Below are 24,508 nucleotides of genomic sequence, written 5' to 3'. Positions count from 1 at the left end.
TCTACCCGCATTTTTTAAAATCCTCATTGGATTAATCTACCTCTTTTTTATGGCTCTAAAAATGCAAACTAAGGAATGCATCACAGAGATCTGAGTTCCTCAGTTTAGCTGCTTTACTTGAACAGCTTCTGATCCTTACTAGTTAATAAAATCCTAATTTCTTCTACTACAAACATGTGAACTGGTCCTTTGCCTACCTCAGCATTGCGAAATACTTTAAGCATGTCTGTGTCAAATGCTTCAACCGTCTTATAATGGCCCGTGAGGATTTGCTTCTCAATGGTGCTCAGGTCCAGCGGGTCAGACACCTTCTCATAGTACTGGCTGTTCCTGATGGTGCACAAAGATAAAAGAATTAGGCTCCAAATTTGGTTTGTCAGTAGCAGAGGTGGGTGGGAGGACAAAAAAAGGAAAGAGAACATTCAGTTCAAAACTTATTAAATCAGATTCAACCAAAACTCAAATTTCTATGAGCATACAGGGCAACAAATCCCAGATTATAACAGCTTTTTTTTTACCATGTAGCTGAAGAAAAATAATAAGCTGCTATTGTTTTGACACCAGCTGATTACTATCAATACTGGACAAGCATCAACACACAGGCTGTCACGATTGTGTGTGGCGAGAGATAAAACTGTTACACTACGTGGGTGCTGTACACAGATAGACCAGATAACATAAGTAGGCGCTGTTTGGTAAACATGAAACAGCTGGTCGATATGCAAGTTTACACTCTTACCTCTTTCGAGATGGGAGGTTCACCAGCGGGGCAGCAAGTGTCTGACCAGCGGAGTCTGAGATTAAAAGAAAATAATAACATTCCTGTCATCATTTTTCAATCACAGATTCTTATCATTCAGTAAACAGTGGACAGCAACACCGAGGCACTGAAAGATTCCTTCAAGAAGCCTGATCAGACCCCAGATCAGGCTAGAGGTCATACTAATGAGACTATCAATGTGACCGGGTTCACTCACCCTTGTAGCTGGTTATCATGTCACAAATCTCCTTGAAGATGTGAGCAAGGCGAGCGGTGCGTGTTACTTCTGTGTTTTCCTCGGCTGCAGCTAGCCTTCGTGTGCGTACCGACCGTGACGTCTGCAGGGCTGAGAACTGCGTCAGGAACACGTCTGGACACAAGATATGACCATTTAGCATTAACGTCTAAAACTTCTGCCTATTTACAGTCTCTGAAATTTGTCTACATTTCAAAAGTAAATGTCCGTATCCCCTTTACCGTACACTATTCTTTACATAGCTTAAATTACTTGCAACTGAATTTCTTAAGCTTGTACCTGACTTGATGTTGCCATCATCACGGATGACTCCTCCCCAGCGCGTATACATGGACAGGCTGCTGGCATCCCTCTCTCTCTCGCCCTCTCTTTTCAGCAGCTCCTGTTTCTCCCTCATCTTCTCCCAGTTCCTCAAGAGAAACACTCGATGCTTCAACACAAAGTTTCTGGAAATCAAAGGAGACCGTTTAAATGTGTTACCATCAACTCACACCTCATGAGTTGAGAAGTTTTTACTTTTAAATGACATATATATATGTCTTGTGTATTAATAAACCACTCTATTAGGATGGAGAAGCAAGCATTATGTGCAATGGAAAAAGAAATTTAATAAAAATGTGTCACTGGCTTCCCAGGTGCCTATGAATTGAGGGGTTCAAGCAGCTTCCTGTGTACAAGTCTTAAAGGAGATGTGATTATGGTATCACTGGTGATGGCTTTTTAAAACTAAAAAAAGGTTTCTGCTATTTTATCCCTGCTTGATTCATGTGACTGAAACAGGAAATCACTTTGGAAACTGTGTGGGTGGTTGACTTGATGCATGCTCAATTATTCAGGTAAGGAAATCCCAGAAAGTTAATTCTGCTCATCTGGATGTTGCATTTTCAGTGGGAGAAACATTTTGTCTCCTGGATGGTTTATTGTGTCCAGACTGATCATCAACAAGCAGTGGAAAAAAAAGAGTCCTTGATGGCTTTACAGTGGGCTCAATTGCTTAAATTCTCATTGTTACCATTTTTTCAGCAAAAATGCAGAAATTTAAAAGGTCATTGCACTCACAGATAAAGAAACATATTTGATTGATACTAGTATTACCACCTTAAAATATAAAACCTCTCACAAGCCTACAGGTCAGATTTATACTTTTAAGGATGCATGGGAACCCAAACACAATTTATCAGTTGGCCCACTAGAGTTATGCTTCCTCTTCTTATCTTGTGTGTCCGTTTATGTTTTTACCTCTCTCTGTTGGACATGGGCTTCATCAGATGAGGGTAAAACTTGCTGCTGTCACTTGACTCTTCCTCCTGAAGATAACAAAAGTCCCATTAAACAATTCCTGTCTTCTCATCTTAAACAGTTTCTCATTCACACACATCGGTGACAACACCATTCAAGGTGCTCTTCAGTCTTTAGGAGCCACAGAGGGATTAAATGAGGGTTGGGGATAGAACTGCCATTATGATTAATGAGGAACCCACTATAACTTGCAGGTTACTCCTGATTTCATGCAAGTTCAGAAAACATTTTAGGTCACTAATGCAAAACTATACCCTTTAAGGTACTCCGAGTTACTTTTTTTAGAAATCCCGTGGCCCACTAAGAGCACCTCTGAGACAAAGAAGGATTTGTGCCCTACATAGATACTGCACCTGAAATCTACCAGGACAGTTAGATTTCTATTCAGTTAAAATGTTAGTTTTCCCTCATTAAAATTTTTTAACACAAGATATTAAGCTGCAAGGGAATCCTTTTCTGTGTAATAGGGAAAAAAAGCCATTATCCAGTCTTAATTACAAGTGACCTGATCCCACCGCAAACTCTCACCACTTCCATCTATATGCATCACTCACTCGTTTCTTGAGCTGGTGTTTGGACTTCCTCTTCTCCTTGAGTCGACCGAGCCGCCGAGTCCCTCCTGATTTCCCAGGCAACCCATTAATACGCTGGCTCTTCCCTCCGATGATGCCCCGGCAGCCCTCTGAGCCACACTTGCAAGCTTGCTGCAGAGAAAAGTGCAGTACAGTATGTGAGAAATATGCACAGGTGCAACAGAACGTCTGAAAATAAGCGTTCTTCCAAAGCTGTTTCTAGTGCTTCACCTGCTCTTCTGTATTGAAGGAACGGAAGTTGTAGTCGTAGGTGAGCTCAGTGCCGCTGCTGATGTCTCTGCGAGCAAAGAGACCTATTCTGTACACCCCGTTCACTGACCTGCAAAAAATGAGTATATTACAATGAGTGAAGCTTTTATGAGATTTTTAATACTTAAGGAGATATTCTCCGCTTTGAAAGGAAGCAAAGAAGCATGGTAAGTTTTAACCTGCCCACAAGCTCTGGAACAGCTTTTATAAAATAGCAGGTCGGTGATTTCATTTCAAAATCTGAGCTTACTGTAGTAGCAACTGTCCCAAAAGGGCCTGTACAACAACTATAAGGATACTACATGAACTTCTATTTGCAGTGTTTTTGTGGTTTCACTGACCAGCAGCGTACAGCCTCAGGACAGTTCCTCTCGTGGACTCTTGAGGCTGAATCCAAAAGCAAACCAATCTCCATAGACTCCCATACTATATTGCTAAATTTACAGCATGGTGCAGTTTTTACATTGAAACAAAGTGCCAGCAGCATTCACACTTCAAATTAAGAAATGTCATCAGGTACAGTAGCTCTTTGGCTAAAATTATTTTAAAATTTTACAAATGTCATGAGTCAAGCTTGCTAGTTTCAGCTTAAAGTTTAGCACGCCACCATCACCAGTTCTAGTCTGTTCTGGCTCAGAAGAAACAGAATGGAGGTATTCAAAACAGTCCATCTTTTATATACAGTTAATGATATTCATAGGTCACTCCATTCTTTGCAACATAAGTGCTTTAACACATACACCTGAGGGAAAATCATAAAGTCCAAGAGCAAACCACACTTTTGTTGCTGTGAGGAAACGGTACTAAGTACTGAACCACACTTCCCAAAAGGTTAGGCAACAGGTATATGATTTCAGTTCATTATATAATTATACCCAAATGTGTATTTTTCAGGTTAATAGTGAACATTTTGATTTGATCACATGAAAAGATTCACTTTTTCAAGGGGTGTAGTTCTAGACTAGGGATAAAAAAAATCACTAACTACATCCAAAACATATTATATCCCTTTTACACAAGGATGTACAAACACAAATTTCTCCCTGAAGCAAAGCTTTAATTTTAAGTTAAAATGTAATGTCAGTCAATTACATGAAACCCAGTTTTAAAATTGGGACAAAAAGGGAATAGTCAGTGTGACAAATGTTCAACAAGTAATCCCTTTCTTCCCCTCTCCAAATGAAGCAGCGCTCAAGCTTTTCACTATTCTTGTAAGAATAAAACACACCATTCTGCTTGCCAGCCGCTTGATAATTTATTCCTTCTATAGGGGTAAAAAGCTGATTCAGCGCATTGTCTTCAGCCACTACAGCTGTATCTAAGGCCCGGCTGCATGTAATCTCTCTTCTGTGACAAGACGGATGACTCGTCAGGCTTTGTGCTGAAAATCCTCCATCCTTGTAGAGTCTTTTATTTCAGGAGTGCACGCAGGCACCTGCAGACCTGTGTCCTAGATTGTGAACTGGTCTACGTTGGAGGGCAGAGGGTACAACGTGATAGTAAACTCTATGATGTCATTAGCTTTCAACAATCAAATCCTCTAACGGAGTTGGCACGTTCACTAAAAGAACTAAAGATAAACTAAGCAGGTTTCACTTAGAAAAGCGAGGCAAAGGGAGGCCTGCTCAGCCAGGTCTCCATGAGCTGTGGATTTAAACATGCTGTGAGAACAAGCCCTCAGGAAAAAAAGAAAATTGTTTTGGCAGGTGTAAGGGCTTTAAGCCATTAAGGTCTCTGAACACTGGAAGAAAAGGAGTGAGGTGATCTCATCAGATTACCACAACCACATTAATAAGGTTGGGTTTCAAGGTAGAGCCTTCTCATTTACAGAGCGGTGCACCTGCAACACGTGTGTCTTTTAGAGCTATTATGTACGATACCAAAAGAAAGGCAACAAATACTGCCTAGCATTCACTGTGACTACTTATCAAGGTCTGTTCAACTGGTTTAACTGTACAGCTGCATGAATATAATAGGCTTTTACCCAATTTCTGCGTTATTTATTACATACTGTTACTATGCGGAGGTAATAACAGGCTTCAGACAGCATTAAATGCTTAGTTACTGGTATTTTTGTGAGGATGGATATCCTGTTCTCCAAACCTGCTGCTCCAACCTTTTTTGTTTGCCAGTAGCAGCAAACAAATGGTCTTAAAGGTAGAGTGACTTTAATGAGAGAAGAGTTAAATAGCTCAGACAGAGGAGCTGCACCAAGGCGAGGCACACAATAAATAAACATTATTTTGAGCTGCAACATCATTATACTGCACTGTTACCTACTATAACCCCTGGTCTATGATACCACGAGTGAAAAGTCAAGAATGTGGCCGGACTTTATGTAGCTGGCCTTGTCTCCAGTTGTCTAAATTCCACAGTACCATCTTTTGGGCCATTCCTAGTGTGTTATAGCTATAGTCGGTTGCAGAGAAGACCATTTTAATAACACACAGACAGCCTATTTAGGTAATAGGCTTAACATGCCCCGACTTTCAAGAAAGCCACCGAAATACTGAAGTATCAAGCTAGAAAACTTTGCAATGAGCTCCTGTGACACTGCTGTCACATCGAGCAGCATCACTTGTTTAACACTGTGCCCTGATATCCCCTGTGACTAAATCGACCTGACAATATCTGCCTCACATGGTAACCTATACCGATTTGGACTATAGACACATAGTGAGTATAAAAGCAGTACTCTATATCTGTATACCAAATGTGGTTCACACCAGGCCTCTATCCCATCCCTAACAACTTGTGGCAACTGCTCGTGCTCAGAGCCAAAAAGGCTTAGCCAAATCTGTTCTTTGGTAAGCACCCAAAAGCACCACAAGGGCATTAGCAGAGAAACAGTTCAATGCTGCTGTGACACTCACCACTTCTGCATCTCACAGTTGGGTTCACAGCTGTGGTTTATGAAACGCGCCTCATTGCCCATTCTGTAGCTATCAATCACCATGCCACTATCCAGGTTCAGGCAGTAGTGGCCACTGTGGGAGAAGTACTGTTCCATCATGCGACTCCTAAAACATGGAAGGTAGGAATGTGTTGAAGATAAGAGAAAGAAATATACATCATCTAACACTAGTTTCATGAAGATGTCCATCTCACCTGAACTCCTGTTCGCTAACAACTTCACCCAAATACTCAATGATGAACTGTCCTGAGCGGAGAGACTCCTTGGTGCGGATGCCCCACCCTTTGCCCTCAGTGCGGAAACGCTCCAGACACTGGACCCACTCGTGTCTCTGGATATGCTGGTTGTCACAATGATCTCCACATGGACAGGTGCTGGGAGAACACTCAGCAAAGCTCATCCTGTGAAAAATAATTTTAAAAAAAATTATGAAATAAGGCTGCCATTATAGGAGCCTGGAAAGAAAAGCAACTGGACTTATGTAAGTTTCTTGAAGATGTTATTACCTGTCATCCGAGAAGCTTCTTGATTACCATGACCCCCCAAATCCCCAAAACTCCAGACCTCTGAATCAGTCCACTCATTCTCAACTGTAAAATGTCCTATCCAGAACCATGGACGAAACTAACACCCTTGCCAAGCTGTTACAAAACGCTGTTAACTGCTGCAGTGCCACAGGGATATTTTCAACAGCCAGTGCTTGCTTGTTTTCAGCACCCCTGAGGCATGGTTTCTGTACAACATCTGAAGCACATTACTGTTTTTACTCTGCTCTGCTGCATGCTAAAAACTCAATAGGTTTGCAACACTTAAGATGTCAGATTGAAGAGGATATACTGGTTACAAACAATAAAAAAAAAATCCCCTTCCTATGGAGATAGGTTTGACTGGAGAGAAAGACAGCCTGAAGATGGAGATGGAGTGCAATGGCTGGCATTCCTGTCTGATATCAGGCTACTTTTCTTCTGTCTTGACAACATGTTTTGCCCTCTATTCAAAATCACTTAATTCCTAAAACAAAGCGATGTAAAATAACTTTTCTAAACAAGCACATGACTTCATCTGAATACTGAAAAGTAACATTAGACTTGTTGAAAACAGCCAATTATGATGGTGTATCTTTACCTATTCAGGCATTCATCCATGCAGCCTTTTTCAGTTGAGTCTTCGGGAAGTCTACAGTTGCATGTAGTTGTTTCATAACCAGAGAGAGGCTTCACATCCACATAAACATCTGTAAAACATAAAACTGAGTATTACCATATCATTCTTACAGTGTTTGACACACAAAGTTGAACTGTAGACACACATCTTTAATTCCTCTTTTTGTAACCGGTGAAGCAAATATCCTTATCTTATATATTTATAGGGAAACACCTGAGTTTAACAAAGCTACAAATTATATTTAAAAAAATTGAAATAAAAAAAAAAAATCCTTTCACTCACTTGATCTTATTTTTTTATAAAGGGGGACATCAGGCCTCTTGTGTAGCTGAAAGGAAGAAATAGAGCGGTAAATGCAAAAGTGGTCGAAACAAAAATACATACTAAGAAACTCAGAAAGATTGATCACCTGATCATGTTTCCACAACCATAGGATGTCGTAAGGCAACTGGAAGTCAATGCGTTTCTGTCTCAGGTACTTTCCTGGGGGGGTGGGGTGGGGGGATTTGGGAAGAGAGAAAAATCAGTCCGTTGTATTTATGCTTCATCTTATCATAGCTGAAAACACAGGCCTGTGATAAACAGAGGAGAGTCCTGTTCCAAGAAACAGGTTTATCTGGATAATTTACTAGAGCCGTTTGAATCTTGGACACGGACTGAAGTAAAATGAGGTTTTCTAGGTTTTGCTTTCCCTCTCTTGGCAAGTCTAACTGAGAAATTCAAATTTGTGAAACCTGCCAACGACTGACTTCTGTATAAAGAAATTTAAGAAATGTGCTCAAAAATTCAACTAAATAAATAATTAAATCTACTTTCAGCTGTTCCCATATTCCCCAATTTGTCTCTTTTCTATCGTTTACTTGTTAGGTAAATGATTAAATGACTACACTATAAATAAATAACTTGGTTTTTAGTGTTTAAAAACTCCTCAGTTGCTTCTTAAATTTTTTTTTTGATGCTCAAAAAATAAATCAATAGCAAAAATGTCAACTAATTAATTTTAAAACTCACCAACATGTATTGGAGCAGGAAACAATCCATACTCATGTTCCCCGGGTATATACTCTAGCTTCTCTTTCTTCAGCTGCAGAAGCTGACTACGGGGGCTGTAGAAGAGGAAAAGAAAAATGTGAAGGCATTTCACTGGCTGTGCAGAAAAACAGTATGACACTATGAAGTGTTGCTGTCTGAATTAAGGATTAGTAGGGAGAGGATTTGGATCTCCGCGCCCCTAAGACTCACTCTTCAGTTTTGTACACATCAGAATATAACCCCGCTTTCTGGAACTTCTTCTTCGGAGGTCGTGCTGGTCTTTTCTCTCGCTGGGTGGCTATGGGCATAGGTGGAGCTTGTTCCCTGGAGACAGGGCCTGGGCCCTCTGATGAGCAGTGACCATCTGGCTTGGTTTCCACTGAGCTAAAGATAGAAACATGACTTGGTTTCTAGTGACAACTGGACTTAATAAATGTTATACATACCACCACTGAATCCTAATATTAGTACTCACTGTCATAGAGAAGAGTCTCTCAAGTCCAGTCTTGTTGAATATGCAATAGTGTATTATAATTTGCTTACCCATGAAGGCTCTGTAGCTCATCTTGGGTAAGCCAACTCCTTCCTGTCCCAGGTCTGGACCTTGCCACAAGGCTCCCTAGGTTTTCCTCTCTTTCAGGCAAGTGTCCCTCCATGTCTTCAGCCTCCCTGTCCTCTTCCACATCCTCCTCCTCTTCCTCATCCCCTTCTCTCTCCCAGTGCTTTCGCTTCTGACCTTTTCTGCGTTGCCCCTGGACTACCGACTCAATAGCATCAGTCACAGTATCACCCTCCCACCCTCTTCCCTCTGCTAACCGTTCCACCCCTTTCTCCCGGTGCCGGACTTGATTCAACTCTACCACAGGTGGAGGGGACGGTGGTGGGGAGGGTAACGGGTGTTTCCTAGGACGTCCAGGCCCCCTCTTCTTTACCATGTTGTTTCCTGTACGGGCCTGTCTCTGCAGCTTCTTGGCACGCAGGATTTTGTTGACATGGTGCAGACTGTATTTGGAGGGCTGTACCCTATGGGAGTTGTGAGACAGTGAGACATCCAGGCAACACTCCTGAGAGGGAGAGAGGCAGGATGAGGAGGTTGAGCTGTGGGAGTGAAACAGAGAAGACTGATGATGGTGCTGTTGGCGGTGGTGCAGGGATCCTTCAGGTTCTTCTGAGGTTGGGAGTGCAACACCCCTTGTCTGGATACCTGATGACCCTGAGGAGAGAAACAGAAAATGAATGGTCTAAATGAATCTTAAAAATGCTAAGTAGCAACAGGACAGTTGACACGTCAGCACTCAGGAAAGAGTGATACTATGCTTATGCATGTCTTCTCTTGTTCCTTTAGGTCCTTTTCTATTCGCATACATGCTTCTAATCACACTTCATTCCTTTTTGATTTTTGTTAATCCAAGAGTAGCAGAAAAACTCTGCTAAAATGCAGAAAAACTGCTGAAATCAGTACAACTTTTGGTCTCTTTGGTCATATTTCTTCTATAAGAAAACAAAAACAAGTACATAAAAAAAAAACCTGCAGCACCTCTAAATCATCCCCTAGATGTATTCCAACACTTCCAACAATATTCTTTACATGAAGAAAAAAAAACTATGTTTAAAGGACACTGTGCACTAACAACAAAACTTCAACCAGCCTTGAAGCATGGGGGAGGAGGTATCATAGTCTGGGACTGCTTTGCAATCCTTTAAAGGACAATGAATTAAAAATGAGTGAATTTTACGAGACAATGTCAGGGAAGCAGCCCATGCCCTTGAACCTTAGAAGACACTCTGGGTGATGAAACAAGACAAATGACCCAAATCCCATAATTAATAGCAGAATGGCTGAAAAATAAGAAAATACGGGTTTTGGAATGGTATGGAAATAGAAAGTGAGAGGCTAAAGAAACTGTGCTGTGCTATTTTTCCCCTCATTAATCTTGATCTTCTGCATCTTCTTAGAATACTTCCTTCCCTGGTCTGACCTTCAGAAACCATATTTCTAAGTTGTTTTTATTTTTTTCATTTCAGACAGGCCCTAATGTTTTAAAACAGTCTACACCATCAAACTTTACACAGTTTCATTTAATGCATTTAATATGTCTTTTTACTTGAGAAAAAGAAGCATTATTCTTACTCCTAACTCAAAATCCTTTAATTTTTTGGTGACCCATACAAATGGTTTATTTTGACTGAAATATGACTTTCAAAAGAAATGCCAAAATAATAATATAACAATTCATACACTTAAGTGGATAGAAGTTGCTGGCAACTGTACAAGTCTGAATGAATCATTAGACACATTGTGTATGCATTTAGATTAAACCCTCTTTACTTCATGGTAGGGTTTTTTAAATAAGGACATTTAACATAAAATGTGTGCCAAATCAAACATGCAGATCCATCTGCTGTGGTGACCACAATAAGGAAATAAGGAAGCACCTGAAAGCATAACCTCCTACTCCTTTACTAGAGACAGTACTGAACTGACACACAGCAGACCGCATATCACCCTGTAATATAAGGTCAGAGTGCAATGATCAGTTAATTAGCCAATCACTGAACCATATTTTTAACAGTCCAATGTGCTGTGACACTCTTTGAATCTGCCCATCTCAACGGAAACCTCTTTCACATCTATTCACACATGTCCTTTTCCAAAACATCCCTTACACTCTTTTTGCTACACGTCACCATCTCTACACCCACTACCCTGTCATTGTATATTTGTCAACTTCTGTCATTCCCCACTTGTGTTGTGTGGCAACCCAGTCCCCACCCTTGGCCTCCCCTACCTTCACAGTTCTGTCTGTGACCGCTGGGTGACCCCATCTCCTGAGCTCTAATCCAGGATTACCCTGGCTTGGTTTGAACTGCATCATGCTGCCTCAACAAGGACCTTTCGGCTTCCCATATTACTCATAGACACACGCATAAACATTAGGTAATACTCACATACAGTCAGCCTACCAGTGCTCATACACACGTTACAGCTCGTTAAGAGCCTCACAGATGAAGCGAGATATCTACCACGGCACTGTGTCTTACATCAGCAACATTAAACCAGCCCAGGTGCTGGGTGTACTGATGGATAGGACTAGGCCCCACATTCTGAGCTTTTGAGGGAAAAGACTACTAAGTATAGCACGTTAACAAAATACTCCACCCTTCTAGCAAGATGAGCCCTGGCAGAAATGCTATATCTATAACTGTGGCTAACCACACACACAAAGGAGCTAGTTTAAGCAATTATGTATGCTTTTTTTGCCATGCTGGTAACCACTACTAAGAGCTACCAAATGTTAGAGCGTATGCACACAAGATGTCATTGTGTCTTTAAAGTGGGCTTGTTCACTAAAATAAATGACCCATCCAGCTTAGTATTTTTTTTCTTCCTAACACTGGAGAATTGTTAATTTTCCAGTGTTGCTGTGAGGTATGTATTTGAGACCCCACTTGCTGTGCCATATGGCAATAGCTGCCCACATAAAGGAGTTAGTGCCGGATCTAAATGATTGGACACTGTGCCAGTTTTGCCAGAGCTGTCCAAAACTATAAAGCCCATCAAACAGCAGCCAATCACATTTAGACACAGAATACAAATGCATCAGAACTATTTTAGGAAACGTGATTTTGGTGGAAAATTAACTCCTGCAACCTTTAACAATGTCACATTTAATTTGGGTCAAATGATTTTCTGTACAGAAAAGTTATCAAAGACACAAGCTTGAAAAGCTACACAGATCATAAAGGATTTAATGGATGAAATATCCAAGAGGAGGTGAAGGCAAACTGCTCCCTGCTGCTTTAAAATATTACGTTTTTAATAACCTATGCTACAAACATGCCAAGATTATTCAAGCAAGGTATTAAGCAATTATGTTTTCCTGCCACTTTGCATTTACTTTTTTTTTTTTTGAAGCTCTGCCATAAAATTAATTTTACTATGGGGTACACTAGGAGCACATTTAATTGGAATGCAGTCCAATACACCATCACCACCTATGATCTACATAAAGAAAAAAAAAGCAAAATAAACCACCACCAGAAATTCTCCTTTACTATAAATGTCAACTAAAGCTGACAATTGTTTAGTTTTTTGTTTTTTTTTAAATTATTCCTAACCCAAACAACAGAGATTCCAAAAGTGCCTTACCCAACTCTCTCCTCTCTGCTGATGTTGAGTGTTCCTTCCTCATTGGCCGGTCCATGTGAGAGAAGCTGGAAGTCTCTGTAACTACATCAGTCTTTCTGCTCCTGCCTCCTTTCAGTGAAGTGCGGGTGATTGCTGAAGCAAACAGATTTGTACGCTTTGGAGAATCGTGGGTTTCTACATCCTCTGTGGGAGTGAGAGGCTCCTCATCCTCACTGTCCGAGCAGCCCGCTGGGTCTTCTGCCCGTCCGTCTGAGAAGGAACCCTGGCCAGGAGCCAATTGACTCCGTGACAGCTTTGAGTAGTCTGCTTCAGAGTTGCCTATCCTGAACCAGGACTCAGCTGAGTGGCCCTTTGAGCTGTTGCCCAATGCAAGCCTTGAAGGTCCTAGACAGGACATGGAGCTCTCTTTGCGCTTGTACCTTTCAGCAGATGAGGATGAGGAAGAAGAGGGGGAGTTAGCAGAGGTAGTGGCAGCTAGCTTGCTGGCACTGGTGCTGGAGGTGTCTCGTCCAAAGCGGCATCGCTGTAAAGCCTCTGCCATTCCCAAACCACTAACTCGCTCTCCTTTCCCAGATGTTCCACTGTCTGAAATCCCTGCACTAGCTCGGCTCCCTGATCCACCTCTTGCTGCTTCCTCCCTGTCATCCTCAGCACAGCGTTCTCTGTGTTTGTGTCTGTGTTTATGTTTGTGGTGCCAGTTGAAGGAGAGCTCAGAGGACATGGGTGGGTATAGGACAGGAGGCCGTCCTGCTCCCAGGTACTCCTGCCTTAGCAGCTTGTGTTTTTTCTTGTGAAACTTTGAGTGGTTCAGCAGGAGATGTGAAGGGTGGTGGTGATGTAAGAAAGATGTGGGGGGAGGTGGGAAAGACGGTGAGTGGTGAGTGTGATGTGATGGGGCTGTATGGGGTGACTGGTGGTGTGGGTGGGGATACAGCGCACTTGCTGGAGGATAACCTCTGTAATAGCCCAACCCCAGAGGTCCTGATGAGTAAGGAACATAGGAGGGGTGGTAGAAGCCTCCACTTGAAAGGGGGAATCCAAGTCCAGGTACAAATGGAACCTCAGACATAGACTCCCTCAGTTTGGGAGGCCGTCCACGTTTCTTCTTCATATCCGGTTTACGAACATAGTGCAACGGGTCACAGGAGTATGGTGGATGAGAGTAGAAGCTGCCAAAGTTAACCCTGAAGATTGTAGGCAGGAGGTCTCTGTGAACATAATGATGCGGAGGAGGGCCACCTGTGCCTCCTATGGCGCCAGCAGCCCTGCCACCCACCCCTGGCACTCTACTTGATCCCGCTGCTATCCCTATTCCGCTTCCGAGCCGGTGCCCTGTGGTGCGGTGAGTTATGCGTATTTCACTTAGTCGCACAACAATCTCGTCCAGCTCAGCGAGGAAGTCTGGGTCGAGCCGTCGGGAGCGTAGCTGTAAGTACTTCTTCTTGCGTTTCCTCTTCTGCCTCTTTAGCTTGTCATAGCCGGGGCAGCCATGGCTTCGGCGTTTGCATTTGTGCTTATGTTTCTCCTTGTGTCCCACTAATGTTGTGGCGGGAGCTGCTGGGTGAGGTCTTCGGGGATCAGGCGATGACCTTGTCCCATGGGGTGATGGAGACGGTGAAGGATGTTCCATAAGTACATTGCTGTGTCGACGCCTGCCCCTTGAGTTAATGCCCATCCCTGGACCCATAGCTGAACCCATGACCCCTGGCATTAATAATCCACCGCCCATCCCAGGTGGGATGCCAATTGCACCCAAACCACCTGCTCCTCCAGCTTTCTCACCACGGTCAGAGGTGCTGTTATTGTCTGTCCCTATACCACTGTCACTGGGCACCGTCTCCTCGCTGTGTGACTCACTGACTGGTGATGGCGTGGCTTCTTTTAGCTCACTCAGAGGGGCAGGGGAGGTGGGATGGAGTGGCCTGGGAGGGGAAAGCTTATGATAATGGTAGTGCTGCCTATAATGGTGATGGTGGTGATGATATCCACGGCAAGATGACTTTTTCTGGGAGGCTATTGGGACACCAGACGATGACATCGAGCCCATGATTGGGTTGCGAGGATTAGGAGCTGAAAAGGTTGGAGGAGGAAGCGAAAACGTGTTATGGCTATGATGAGAGTTGGAATAGTGAGAGTGACCTGCGAAGTGCACTGAGCCTGGCTCCACAAAGCTACCATCGCTGATGGGACTGTGGCCTCCACTTAACTGTGAGAGGGAGGGTGAGGAAAAAACCTCTGAGGAGAGCTGGTGCTGCTGATGGGACTGTGACTGATGGGGATGAAGAGGGGAAGTGGTGTTTGGAGATATAAAGGTTTCTGAAGGTGACATTGTAGCTGAGACATTAGTTGCTGCTTTTGGTTTACGGCCTCTCCTTTTACCCATGTATATTGTGCCCTTTTTACTGACATTAATTTGAGGCCCTAGTTTTCCTCCAAAAGAAGCAGCTAGGGATGACAATGACTGCGTTGCAGCTTCTGCTGTTGCAGCCATGCTACTAGTGGTGCCTTTAGGGGTGTCTTCTGACCTTGGGCCTAAAAGGATTTGACTGAGAATACGCTTCCGCTTAACGCTTTTCATCTTATTGATCTTGCCAATAATAGTTTTCATGATAAGCTGCCCGTTTCCTTTGTTGCGGAATCTTTCCCCTGCTTCTGGAGCCAACGTGGGAGGCTGACCCTCCTGCGGTAAAGTAGGAGGAAGGCGCTTGGGGCGCCCACGTTTCCTAGGCATAGGTTTAGGAGGGTTTAAGTCTACCTCTGGGTGAAGAACAGGTGGGTCCTGTTCTTCTTTGGACTTCAACAAAGATGAAAAGACCTTAGAGGGTTGTAGCTTGTTAGGGGGATTCCCACGGGCCGGTGCATCAAGCCTTGGCATTTTAGACTTTGGCCTTCCTCTTTTTTTAGGCTGGGGTGGGAAGAGCTGTGACACTGAATTTTGTGACACAGGATTTGGTTTGACCTTATTTGGATTCGGGGGCCTGCCTACGGGTCTTTTAACTGGTGGCGTTGGAGTTTCCAGGCTTGAAGATAAAGGCATGGTGGTTTTGTTCTCAGTGAAGAGACTGTCCGGGCTTCTCTGACTTTGGGCCTTTAGCATAACACGTGTCCAGCGGGGTTTTCTTCCCCTGCGCTTTTTAAGGGGTTTGCTGTCCTGCTCTGCTGGAGAGTCTAGGGATGAATCAGGAGAGTCATCTCTGAGAGGCGTCTGTGGGCTTTCTTCATCATCATCATCGTCATCATCATCATCATCATCATCGTCATCATCTGGCTCCAGTGGTGAAGGTGTCCTTTGTCTAATAGACTCAGGGGGACTGCTAGTCCAACTGGGTCGGTTACTATCCTGGTTGGGACTACGTTTACTTGGACTAGAACTTTTTCCCCTCTCAACTCGTACTGACTGGTTGCTTCCCCCTTTCTCTTTCCCTTCTGGCCTTCCAGTTGCTGCTGAAGGGGGGCACTTAGATAAGTCTCTGGGGATGTCCCTGTCTTGCTCTCGCTCACCTGCACTGCTTTCCTCTGCGAGGGCAGGAGACTCTCGTGCATGGTGTCCTTGTGAGGGAACAGGGGAGCCCAGGTGACTCACTGCACTCACCGTCCTCTGCTCCACCGATGATGATGAAGATGATGAAATTGGACACAATGAAGGTGACGTGGTATGGGGTAAGGAGTGAGCAGGGTGTAACGGTTGCTTAGAAATGCTACTGTTGCTGCTGTCACTGTTGCTTTCATTTGACAGGACTGTCAGGCGGTTATTGCCATAGGTGAATGCTGGGCTGTTGCTGCGACTACTGCTGTTGGTGCTGCTCATGCTGATACTGTTGTTTCCATTGCTGCTAGCAGCTTTCCCAGTCCCATCCAAGTCCTCGTTCCTCAGCGGCGTCAGGGTGGTTGAATTTTCTAAAATACTGTCTTTGCTTCTAGACCCATATGGCCGACCAGGTGGTCTTGACACAGGAGGTGGAGGAGAAAGGTGAACCATTCTTGAATATGTGTTCCTATTGGCCAAAGCTCTGTCTCGTTGCTTGGCTGTAGGGGCCATAAAGCCTGAGCTCGGAAGAGCAGGGCTGGGATCAATCTTTGCAGGTTTGGCTGGCTTAGGGGTCTTGGATGGTGGACAAGTTGCTATTAGCTGAGCTAATTTTTCAGTGACGGTTGGCGCTCCCCAACTCTGAAGACCTTTGTCCTTATCTCTTTGACTGTCTGTGCTGTAGGTACATTGAGGAGGCTTAACACCTTCAAGGCTGGGTTCTTTCGTTAAAGATAATGGCGGAGATGGTGAAGATGTCCGGGGGTTGGGTTGCGGAGCTGGCGCTTTCTTCCCAGAGGAATGCGTTTTGCTGTCTGGTGGAGGGCGGTGAAGGTTAAGTGGTCTCTCAGATGTGGTGGTAGCTGCTTTTGTGTCTGACTTTGAATCAGACTTGCAATCCATCTTTGGTGGACCCTGGAAGGGTGTTAGGGAGAAAAGGCAAGGGATTAATGAGAATAATAGAGATGAATAATTATTATGGTAAAGAAATAACAAACACACCACCCAAATTTCTAAATTATATATATATAATTTTAAATGTGGTAAACAAGCAGCAGGGGCGCAAACTAGGACTGCTTGATTTGCAATTTGAAGAAGGTAATGTACAATATTAAAGTTAAATATTATCTTTCAGATATATACAGCACCGGGTACATTATAATTAAGATATAAGCAATCTTGCACAACATTAAGCAATATTTTAAAATAAAGCGTAAAACAGAAAGTGACACACATCATGACAACACACATGGGAAGTATCAGCAGCAACTGAATGTTAAACATTCATTGGTAAGATCTTTACTCCAACGGTGCTTCACAGGCATGGCCAGAGGGGGAAGTTACCCTCAGCTCAATAACACTTATTAGGGTCAGACTGAGGACAGAGAGGGAGAGTGAGAGAAAGGGGTCATGCGGGGATGGGGGTGGAGAGTACATAGCCAGGCAGAGGACAGACGACACAGACGGAGGGTGATTGAAGGGGCCAGTGAGTGATGAATAGAGGCAAGCCAACTGAGAACACAATGAAAACTAAAGTAAAATTTATGCTCTGCTCTTTACTAGCGTAATAACACTGTGATTACTAGAGTAGCTTTGCTGTAGACCAGTGGCTGACTAATAACATTTTAAGGAAGTAAGGTGAATGAAAATAATTATACTAGTTGTCGTCACTGAATGTTTAATTTTGTTCAAAGTGGAAAATCACTGCTGAACCAAAATAAATAAAATCCACAGCATCTAGCCTCCATACCTTTTTTGCCGGCGCGTTCCCATTCATTTGGGAGGGTGTCAGGGTGGAAGTGCTAGCAGGAGGAGGAGCTAGAGGAGGTGGTGTGGGAGCTTTAGCAGTTGGGGCTGTTGAAGATGATGAGATGGGTGGTCTGTTTACACTGGGACTCTTTTCCCTCTCTTTTTCTCTGCCCTGTGAAGGACTCTGGCTCTGAGTGCCCGCCCCGTCACCCGTGGCGCCTGCACGGTTTCCACGGGCATTACCTCCTCCACGACCCGTATGCCTCACAGTGGCTCTGAAAGCCGGTCGGCACACATAGTTCTCCAGGATCTTAGGAGGCTTCTTCATGCGTTTCGCCTGGAGGCCAATCTTCAGTTTGACATTGCCCTCGGACAGGCTGCTCTCTTTGATGGAGAAATGGGACTGGTCACCACCGGCACCTCCTGGCCCACCTGTGCCTCCTGCACCAGCAGATGCGGTGGGGGTTCCCTCCTTCTCTCTGTCCCTCTTTTTTTCCTCCTCTTCTTCTTTCTTCCCACCCGCTCCCTCCTTCTCTCGCTCCCCTGTGGGAGCACCGGACAGGAGAGGGGGTGGAGTTGCAGTCCTCCCTTGAATCTTCTGATCCATTAGATTGTTTGGGGGGGTACAAGTTTATGGAGTTTAAGGAGTGGTTAATGTGGATACCAGGTAGAGTTTTTGTCTAGGGATGGGATAAGGGTGAAGGGGGGAAAGGGGGAGGGGGATAACGGTGAGGGTGAAGCTCTCCTTGCTTTGGGGGCTTCTCTCCCTTCCTCGGCTGTCCAGCCCTATTTCTCCGTCCTTCAACTGCAGGACCAGGGACAGGTAGAGGGGAGAGAAAGAAGAAAAGGGAGGGTAGAGAAGATAAAAATAAATTCCACATTAGTCACTGAAATAGAAAAACAGAAACACTGACAGTTTTAAACAGTCTTAAAATGAACGCTGGTGAAAGGCAGACAGAGAGCAACAATTTTATTATCTGTTTGGTTAGAGTGTCCTTCATCTCATCTCTGACACTTTTTATGGTGCGCTCATCCTCATAGATTATAACAATCTGTGACCTATTTACACAGCAAAGTCCCCTCTACCTCACCTCAGAAATGTAACCTTAGGAACAAGGACTTTGAATTGTCCACCTGCGATTTCCAAAGCAGATTTACTTTAGAGCAGTGGCTTCCAAACTGGGTGCCTAGAGACAGGTCCAGGTGTGGTTAGGGATTTTTTTTTTGTAAAGAAAAAAAATTATTATTGCAGGATCATAGAAAGTGGTGAACGACAATTTTCAGTTTACTATGCCAGCGCACATCAAAAGGCCTTGACTGATGCTAAAGACAACAGCATTTGTCAGAAACGCCTGTGAAAGCCACCCGTCATATGGCTTTAACTAGACCAGGGATAGCAACAAGTCAACATAATGCCAAGCAAGCTCTAACCCAGAGATGGCAAGAACGCATCTATGACATGCAAGTGTCTGTCACGGGCATGGATATAAATTAGAAGCCAGTGGAGTTTAGTCCAAAAGTAATAACATTGTAAAAATCAGGCCCAATAGTTCATTTGTCTGACAATACAATGAAAATAGTCACTCGTGCCATTCCAGATGGCATTAGAGGCTATTTTCTCCCTTGAAATTTTGTTTGGCTTGCTCTTTGGTGTTCCTTGGAGTCAGTAGTTGATCCCACAGCACTGCCACATCCTTCCAAGTGTTACGGAGTAAGATGCAGAATGAGCAATCCCTTAAGTGTTCTCATTAGCTGCAGTGAAAACGGGTGCCTGTGATAGTGGCAGCTCACAGCTCACACGCTAGCAGCAGAGAGCAGCATGCTTCTTAATTGTCCTCTTTGGGAGGACAGCCCAATTCAATGAAGTTGTCTACAGCTCCCCGCGGCCTCTGAGTGATTTAATGCGGATTTGCCCCCAAGCAGGTGCTTTCTCTGGGTGAAGTCATTTGGAGGCAATTCAGAACTGTGACCTCAGCACACTAGGTCTCTGGGACTAGACGAGAGGATCCAGCCGCCTTTTCCAGCCTGAGTGATCAAGCGTCAACATGCCGGCGGTTTTTCTGCATCCTACATTAGTGGAGAGCACTAAAGGAGGTACTTAATGGAGCCTCGGGAAAGTCATACAAGTCATCACATCAGTAAGGCATCACGGTAAGATGAGGGGGGGAAAGGAAAACGAAATCTTCCTTGCAATAGTCTTACACTATGTTTGTTTTGGATTATGACAGTGGAAAACAGTAGTAGAGATTTTTTTAAACCACACAGTAAACACTGCAGAATTTTTGGATTCTTGCCTGCGGTTCCCCACATGGTTCTTTCAGTGTTTACTTCAATTACTCACTCCATTTTGCCTCAAAACTGCACACTCCCCCTCGCTACACATACCACACTGAAAATCACACCTCCCACTTTTCTTTAACACTCCATCAATCTTTGTGTTCTTTCCCCCGGTTTTCTTTAAGCTTTTCCATCCTCTTCCTCCTCGATTTCGCAAACTTGGAAAGCACTGAGAACAGCACACAAACTAAAGTCACTGTGTTCCCACTTTAATCAAAAACACATTTCACCCATCACCCACCCCACCAACTCCTTTTCCCTGTGTCCTTTTTACACACAGTGACAAATGTTCTCCTCTTTCTTTTATGCTCACGGTGATGGGAGCTGCTTCCGTCGCATAACAGCAGCAATGCCAAAAATAAGCCACTTTAGTAACCAACTCTGTGGACAGCTAGTGACACAAGTCGGCAGAAAAGCCTCCCAGAGAGTCAAAACATTCCCCTCACCTCTAACAAGCTAAGTCAGGTCATTTACTGGCATTCGCTCCCCTGCTGATAATCTGACACCAGGCCACATCGCTTTCTAATTTCTCATTGATCAGCCTTAACACTCAAGTGTATCATTTTCATGTCTAGCGCTGAGGTACTTTTTGTATATGTGAAGCAGTTAAACTGCACTACAGTCATTTCATTGCCATAGTCATACTGCAAAACAACTAAATAGCAACACTTGTGGTTTTGAAGGCTGATATTAGTCACGCCTGTCTGTCCTTTGCTTTTGTTTTCTGAGAAGACCAGTATGCAATGCTATGAACGCAAACAAATGCCAAAAGAAAAACGACAAGATTCAACAATCAATTTCACTCCAACAACCTAAGAAATAGCAGAGCAGGGAGGAACGTAGTAAACAACTCCCGCTCCCCCTCTCTCATTTCTTCCCCCCTTTACTCCCTCCCTCCTTTCACTCCCTCCTCACTTTTGCACACGTTGTTCATAACTGCTTATTTCCCTTTGGCCATAGCAATAGTATCCCACCCACCCACCAACCAACCCACCCCCCTGCATCATTCACATGAGGGCTGGCGTCTACCCTGAGAGCTCCCTGTCATTTCCAGAGCTCCACTGGTATTACTACAGGGCCGTGCTCAGAGGAGGGGGTGGAAGCAGGCAAATTCCTCTACTACTACAACCACCAGCACCACCACTGCCGCCGCTGCTTTGTATCATCCAGCAGCGGAAGTGCTATAGAATTGTAACAGACCGTTGCTTTAAAAAAGAAAGAAGCGGGGACAATGATTAAACTCCCTGTTAACTCGCTGCGACAAAGCGGAACAGAGAGGCAGGTGTCAGTCACACCTGCACCGTGCAAACATCTCCCCCAGCAGCCCAGGGAAGTTCAACCAGAGGACTTCCAGTACAGCGCAAAAACATACGTGCACTTTAATTTAGAACAAGAAAAAACATGGCTAACCAGAGCATGAGTGAGCAAACCAAATAACGTTATCTGCTTTCGGTTTCCTGTGCAGTCAACACAGCCCCTCAAGGGACCAACTCATGAGTCTGCGAACCGATCAGCCCTAATTTCCCCCGCAACTGCCCTTATCTAGTCATACTCGTAATTACTGTGTTAATACAAAAAAAACCGAGTATCTACATGCGGTTCTGCAAGCATGCTTTTGGGGTGGGAAGACGTCTACTCCTGCGTAAACAACACCTATCAATGTGCATCATTTCCACTCACCTCTGAAATAGTCCAGAAACGGTGTTCACATTATTTGGCTGTGTCCTGTCTTCTTGTGCATCAACGTGGTGGCCACATTTCCCCCCCTTTTATTAAAATAATCTTCCAACAGCTGAAAAGCCAGAATGAAAATAAAAAAACATGATCAGAACAATTTAAAAAGGGCTACAGTATGATATATATATATATATATATATATATATATATATATATATATATATATATATATATATATATATATATATATATATATCAACGCTGTTGTAGGAGTATTACAAACAACCTCAAACGGAAACCACTGCACACAGCTCCTGACCACTCACTAAAATTGATCGTTAACCTTGCCAAGCTCCAAGACACAAAGTTGCTGAGTGCCAACATGCAAAGCACCCCCACTCGCTCCCCCTTAACAATTTTATTTCCACAACACTTAGCACTAACAGCCGGAGCGGTAAAGTAATAGATCGCCACTTGGAGCTTAATATAACCCCATGCATCACGAAAGTGTTGTTTATTTTGTAAAGAGCCAGCCCGTAAAATCAGTCCAATAATAGACACGGGACTACAGTCTGTATCAATGGCATTGGCAGCAGCTAACTAGCCATCTATCAGCAGCCTGTTTGAGAGCTATTTAAGCAAATTTCACTTAACTTAGACGCCGTGTAGGCAGCAAATGAATAACAAACGCCCACAGCTTTCATACAATTTGTGTAAACCGAGTGAAAGTGACACAACCCGGGACAAGTGATGTACATAATCTTGCATCTCCGTCACATTCTCGCAGGCACTCGTGTTACTACATCTCAGCTACGACGGCTAGCGATGCACTAGCAAGTGAGCTAAACCAGAAAAAAAAATTCCCAACGTTACCTCAAAGACAAACGCGCAATTAAATCTGCTTAAAAACGCGAGTAAAACAAAAACAGGGACTTATATTCCGGCGGTATAAAATAACAGATGCAGGGCTGTGTGGGTTATTTAAAAAAAAAAAACACTAACTGTCAACAAAATGGCGGCTGCGTTGAATCAACAGAGACCCGAAATGGATCTCCCTCTTATTTCTTCTTCCTCGGTGCCTAAATCCTTTTTTCGTCACGGCGACTGGTATCCGTAATATCTCCCGAGATGCTCCGAAATCCACTCCGACACACCGTTAGCTGGGCCTGGATGTGTCAGCGCGGGCCTCTCTCGTCAATCGGGCCTCCATGTCTGCTCAGCCCGTATCGCTACTGTGTCAGTACAACACGGGCATTCTCGGTCGCTGAGAGGAGGGAGGGAGGGAAGGAGGACGGACCGAGGAGGGCGGAGGGGAGAGGAGCGGAGAGGAGGTGAGGAGAGCAAATGTCGGTTGTACGCGGTTCCTGCGGTCCCCAGTCATTGACAAAAATGACTGTGTTTCATTATTTCGCTATTTTCGGTTGCACTAGGGCGAGGGTGTGTTTGGCGGCGCGCAACAGTCAACTGTCAAATCCCGGTTTCGTGCCTCCTTTCAAGGGGTCAAGCCTATAAATAAACCATCCTGCCCTCTGTTGTCATGTTCGACTCTGATGGATTGGGCGACTAATCGATCACCCTCTGGCGTTTTTTTTAATCCTTTCCTTTTTTATTGCTTGTTTGTTTTTTCTGGATGATAATAAAAAGCTGATTAAGTGATTTAAAACTGTCAAGAAAAATTCTTCTTTTATTTGCTTCTGTCTCACCTGATCTCTAGCATCTGCTTCTGTCACACTTCTCTGAGGTTTTCCTCTTTTCTTCCTGCCTGGCAGCTCCGCATCCCTCCTCTACACACGTCCAAACTATAACTAATATCCTCATTTATAATTTTGTCCATCCTGGCAGCTCCTAACAAAAATATAGCATATTCAGCTCTGCCACTTCCTGACTTTTTGTCAGTGCAACTGTCTCCAAAGCGTACATCTTACTAGGTCTTGTAAACCTTCCCCTTCACTCTTGCCACAAATCATCCCTGACGCCTGTCTCCACCCAGTCATCCCTGCCTGCCCTCTCTTCTTCCCCTCTCTCCAGCGCTGTCCTTTGTTTTGAATGATTAACCTCAGTCATTTAATGGCATCTACCCTAACTACTACCCCTGCTCCTTGCAGCTTCACTGTTACACCTCCCTCTTATTCACACACACGTATTCTGTTTTACTTCTACTTTCTTTCATTCGCTCTCTCTCCAGAACATACCTCCACCTCTCCAGGCTCTCTTCCACCTGCTCCCTACGGATCACAGTGTAGATATATATGGACAGCAGCTGTACTGGTTAGGGATTAATACATTCAATGTTGCATCTCTAATGAATACACAGCTAAGCACTGTTTGTGCTGCGCTTTTAAAACCACTGCAGCTGGGCTCCCACTTGTAAGGACAGTAGCCACTGTACTAAATCATAGTTATTTATATGCTTACTGACCACTTTATAAGGTGCATCTGTCCACCTGCTCATTAACCAAAAAGGTCAGCCAATAACACAGCTCAGTGCATAGGCATGTGGACTTGATCAAGATGGCCTGCAAGAGTTCAAACCAAGTATCGGAATGTGGGAGAAAGGTGATTTAAGTGGCTTTGATTATGGTGTGGTTGTTAGTTCATGACAGGATAGTCTGAATGTTTCAGAAACTGCTGATCTACTGGGATTTTCACACACTAACATCTCTAGGGTTTACAGAGAATTGTCTGAAGAGGAGAAAATATCAAGTGAGCATAAATGTCTAGTTGATCTCAGAGGAAAATGGACAGACTGGTTTAAGCAGATAGAAAAACAACAGAAGACTCAAATTACCACTCGTTACAGAG

General features: G+C 44.0%; 1 protein-coding gene across 3 annotated transcripts in view; it reads right to left on the bottom strand.

The window, feature by feature from the left end:
* Positions 1 to 23,001, bottom strand: part of ash1l (ASH1 like histone lysine methyltransferase) — a 42,764-nt gene extending 19,763 nt beyond the window's left edge. Inside the window, exons 1-19 of one of the 3 annotated variants that reach the window (XR_436804.3) lie at positions 22,709 to 23,000; positions 21,710 to 21,821; positions 17,694 to 18,497; positions 12,418 to 16,858; positions 8,811 to 9,480; positions 8,478 to 8,651; positions 8,247 to 8,341; positions 7,645 to 7,718; positions 7,518 to 7,563; positions 7,197 to 7,305; positions 6,266 to 6,472; positions 6,031 to 6,177; positions 3,119 to 3,227; positions 2,870 to 3,019; positions 2,256 to 2,323; positions 1,296 to 1,462; positions 978 to 1,130; positions 740 to 794; positions 198 to 330 (exon numbers count right to left, since the gene is read on the bottom strand). Coding sequence is in view for 2 of the 3 variants with exons in the window: in XM_006788005.3 (XP_006788068.2) it covers positions 198 to 330; positions 740 to 794; positions 978 to 1,130; positions 1,296 to 1,462; positions 2,256 to 2,323; positions 2,870 to 3,019; positions 3,119 to 3,227; positions 6,031 to 6,177; positions 6,266 to 6,472; positions 7,197 to 7,305; positions 7,518 to 7,563; positions 7,645 to 7,718; positions 8,247 to 8,341; positions 8,478 to 8,651; positions 8,811 to 9,480; positions 12,418 to 16,858; positions 17,694 to 18,299 (7,404 nt within the window). In the remaining variant the exon portion in view is untranslated. Of the gene's footprint in view, positions 1 to 197; positions 331 to 739; positions 795 to 977; positions 1,131 to 1,295; positions 1,463 to 2,255; positions 2,324 to 2,869; positions 3,020 to 3,118; positions 3,228 to 6,030; positions 6,178 to 6,265; positions 6,473 to 7,196; positions 7,306 to 7,517; positions 7,564 to 7,644; positions 7,719 to 8,246; positions 8,342 to 8,477; positions 8,652 to 8,810; positions 9,481 to 12,417; positions 16,859 to 17,693; positions 18,498 to 21,709; positions 21,822 to 22,708 lie in introns of all 3 variants that reach the window. The other 2 variants (XM_006788005.3, XM_087834543.1) reach the window with 2 other exon arrangements.
* Between the last annotated feature and the right edge of the window lie 1,507 nt (positions 23,002 to 24,508).

This window comes from Neolamprologus brichardi, chromosome 22 (assembly GCF_056152115.1).
Source record: "Neolamprologus brichardi isolate AB-2024 chromosome 22, ASM5615211v1, whole genome shotgun sequence".
In the NCBI taxonomy this organism is placed as follows: Eukaryota; Metazoa; Chordata; class Actinopteri; order Cichliformes; family Cichlidae; genus Neolamprologus; species Neolamprologus brichardi.
Note: the sequence above shows the minus strand (reverse complement) of the source record. Positions and strands in the feature narration are given on the sequence as shown.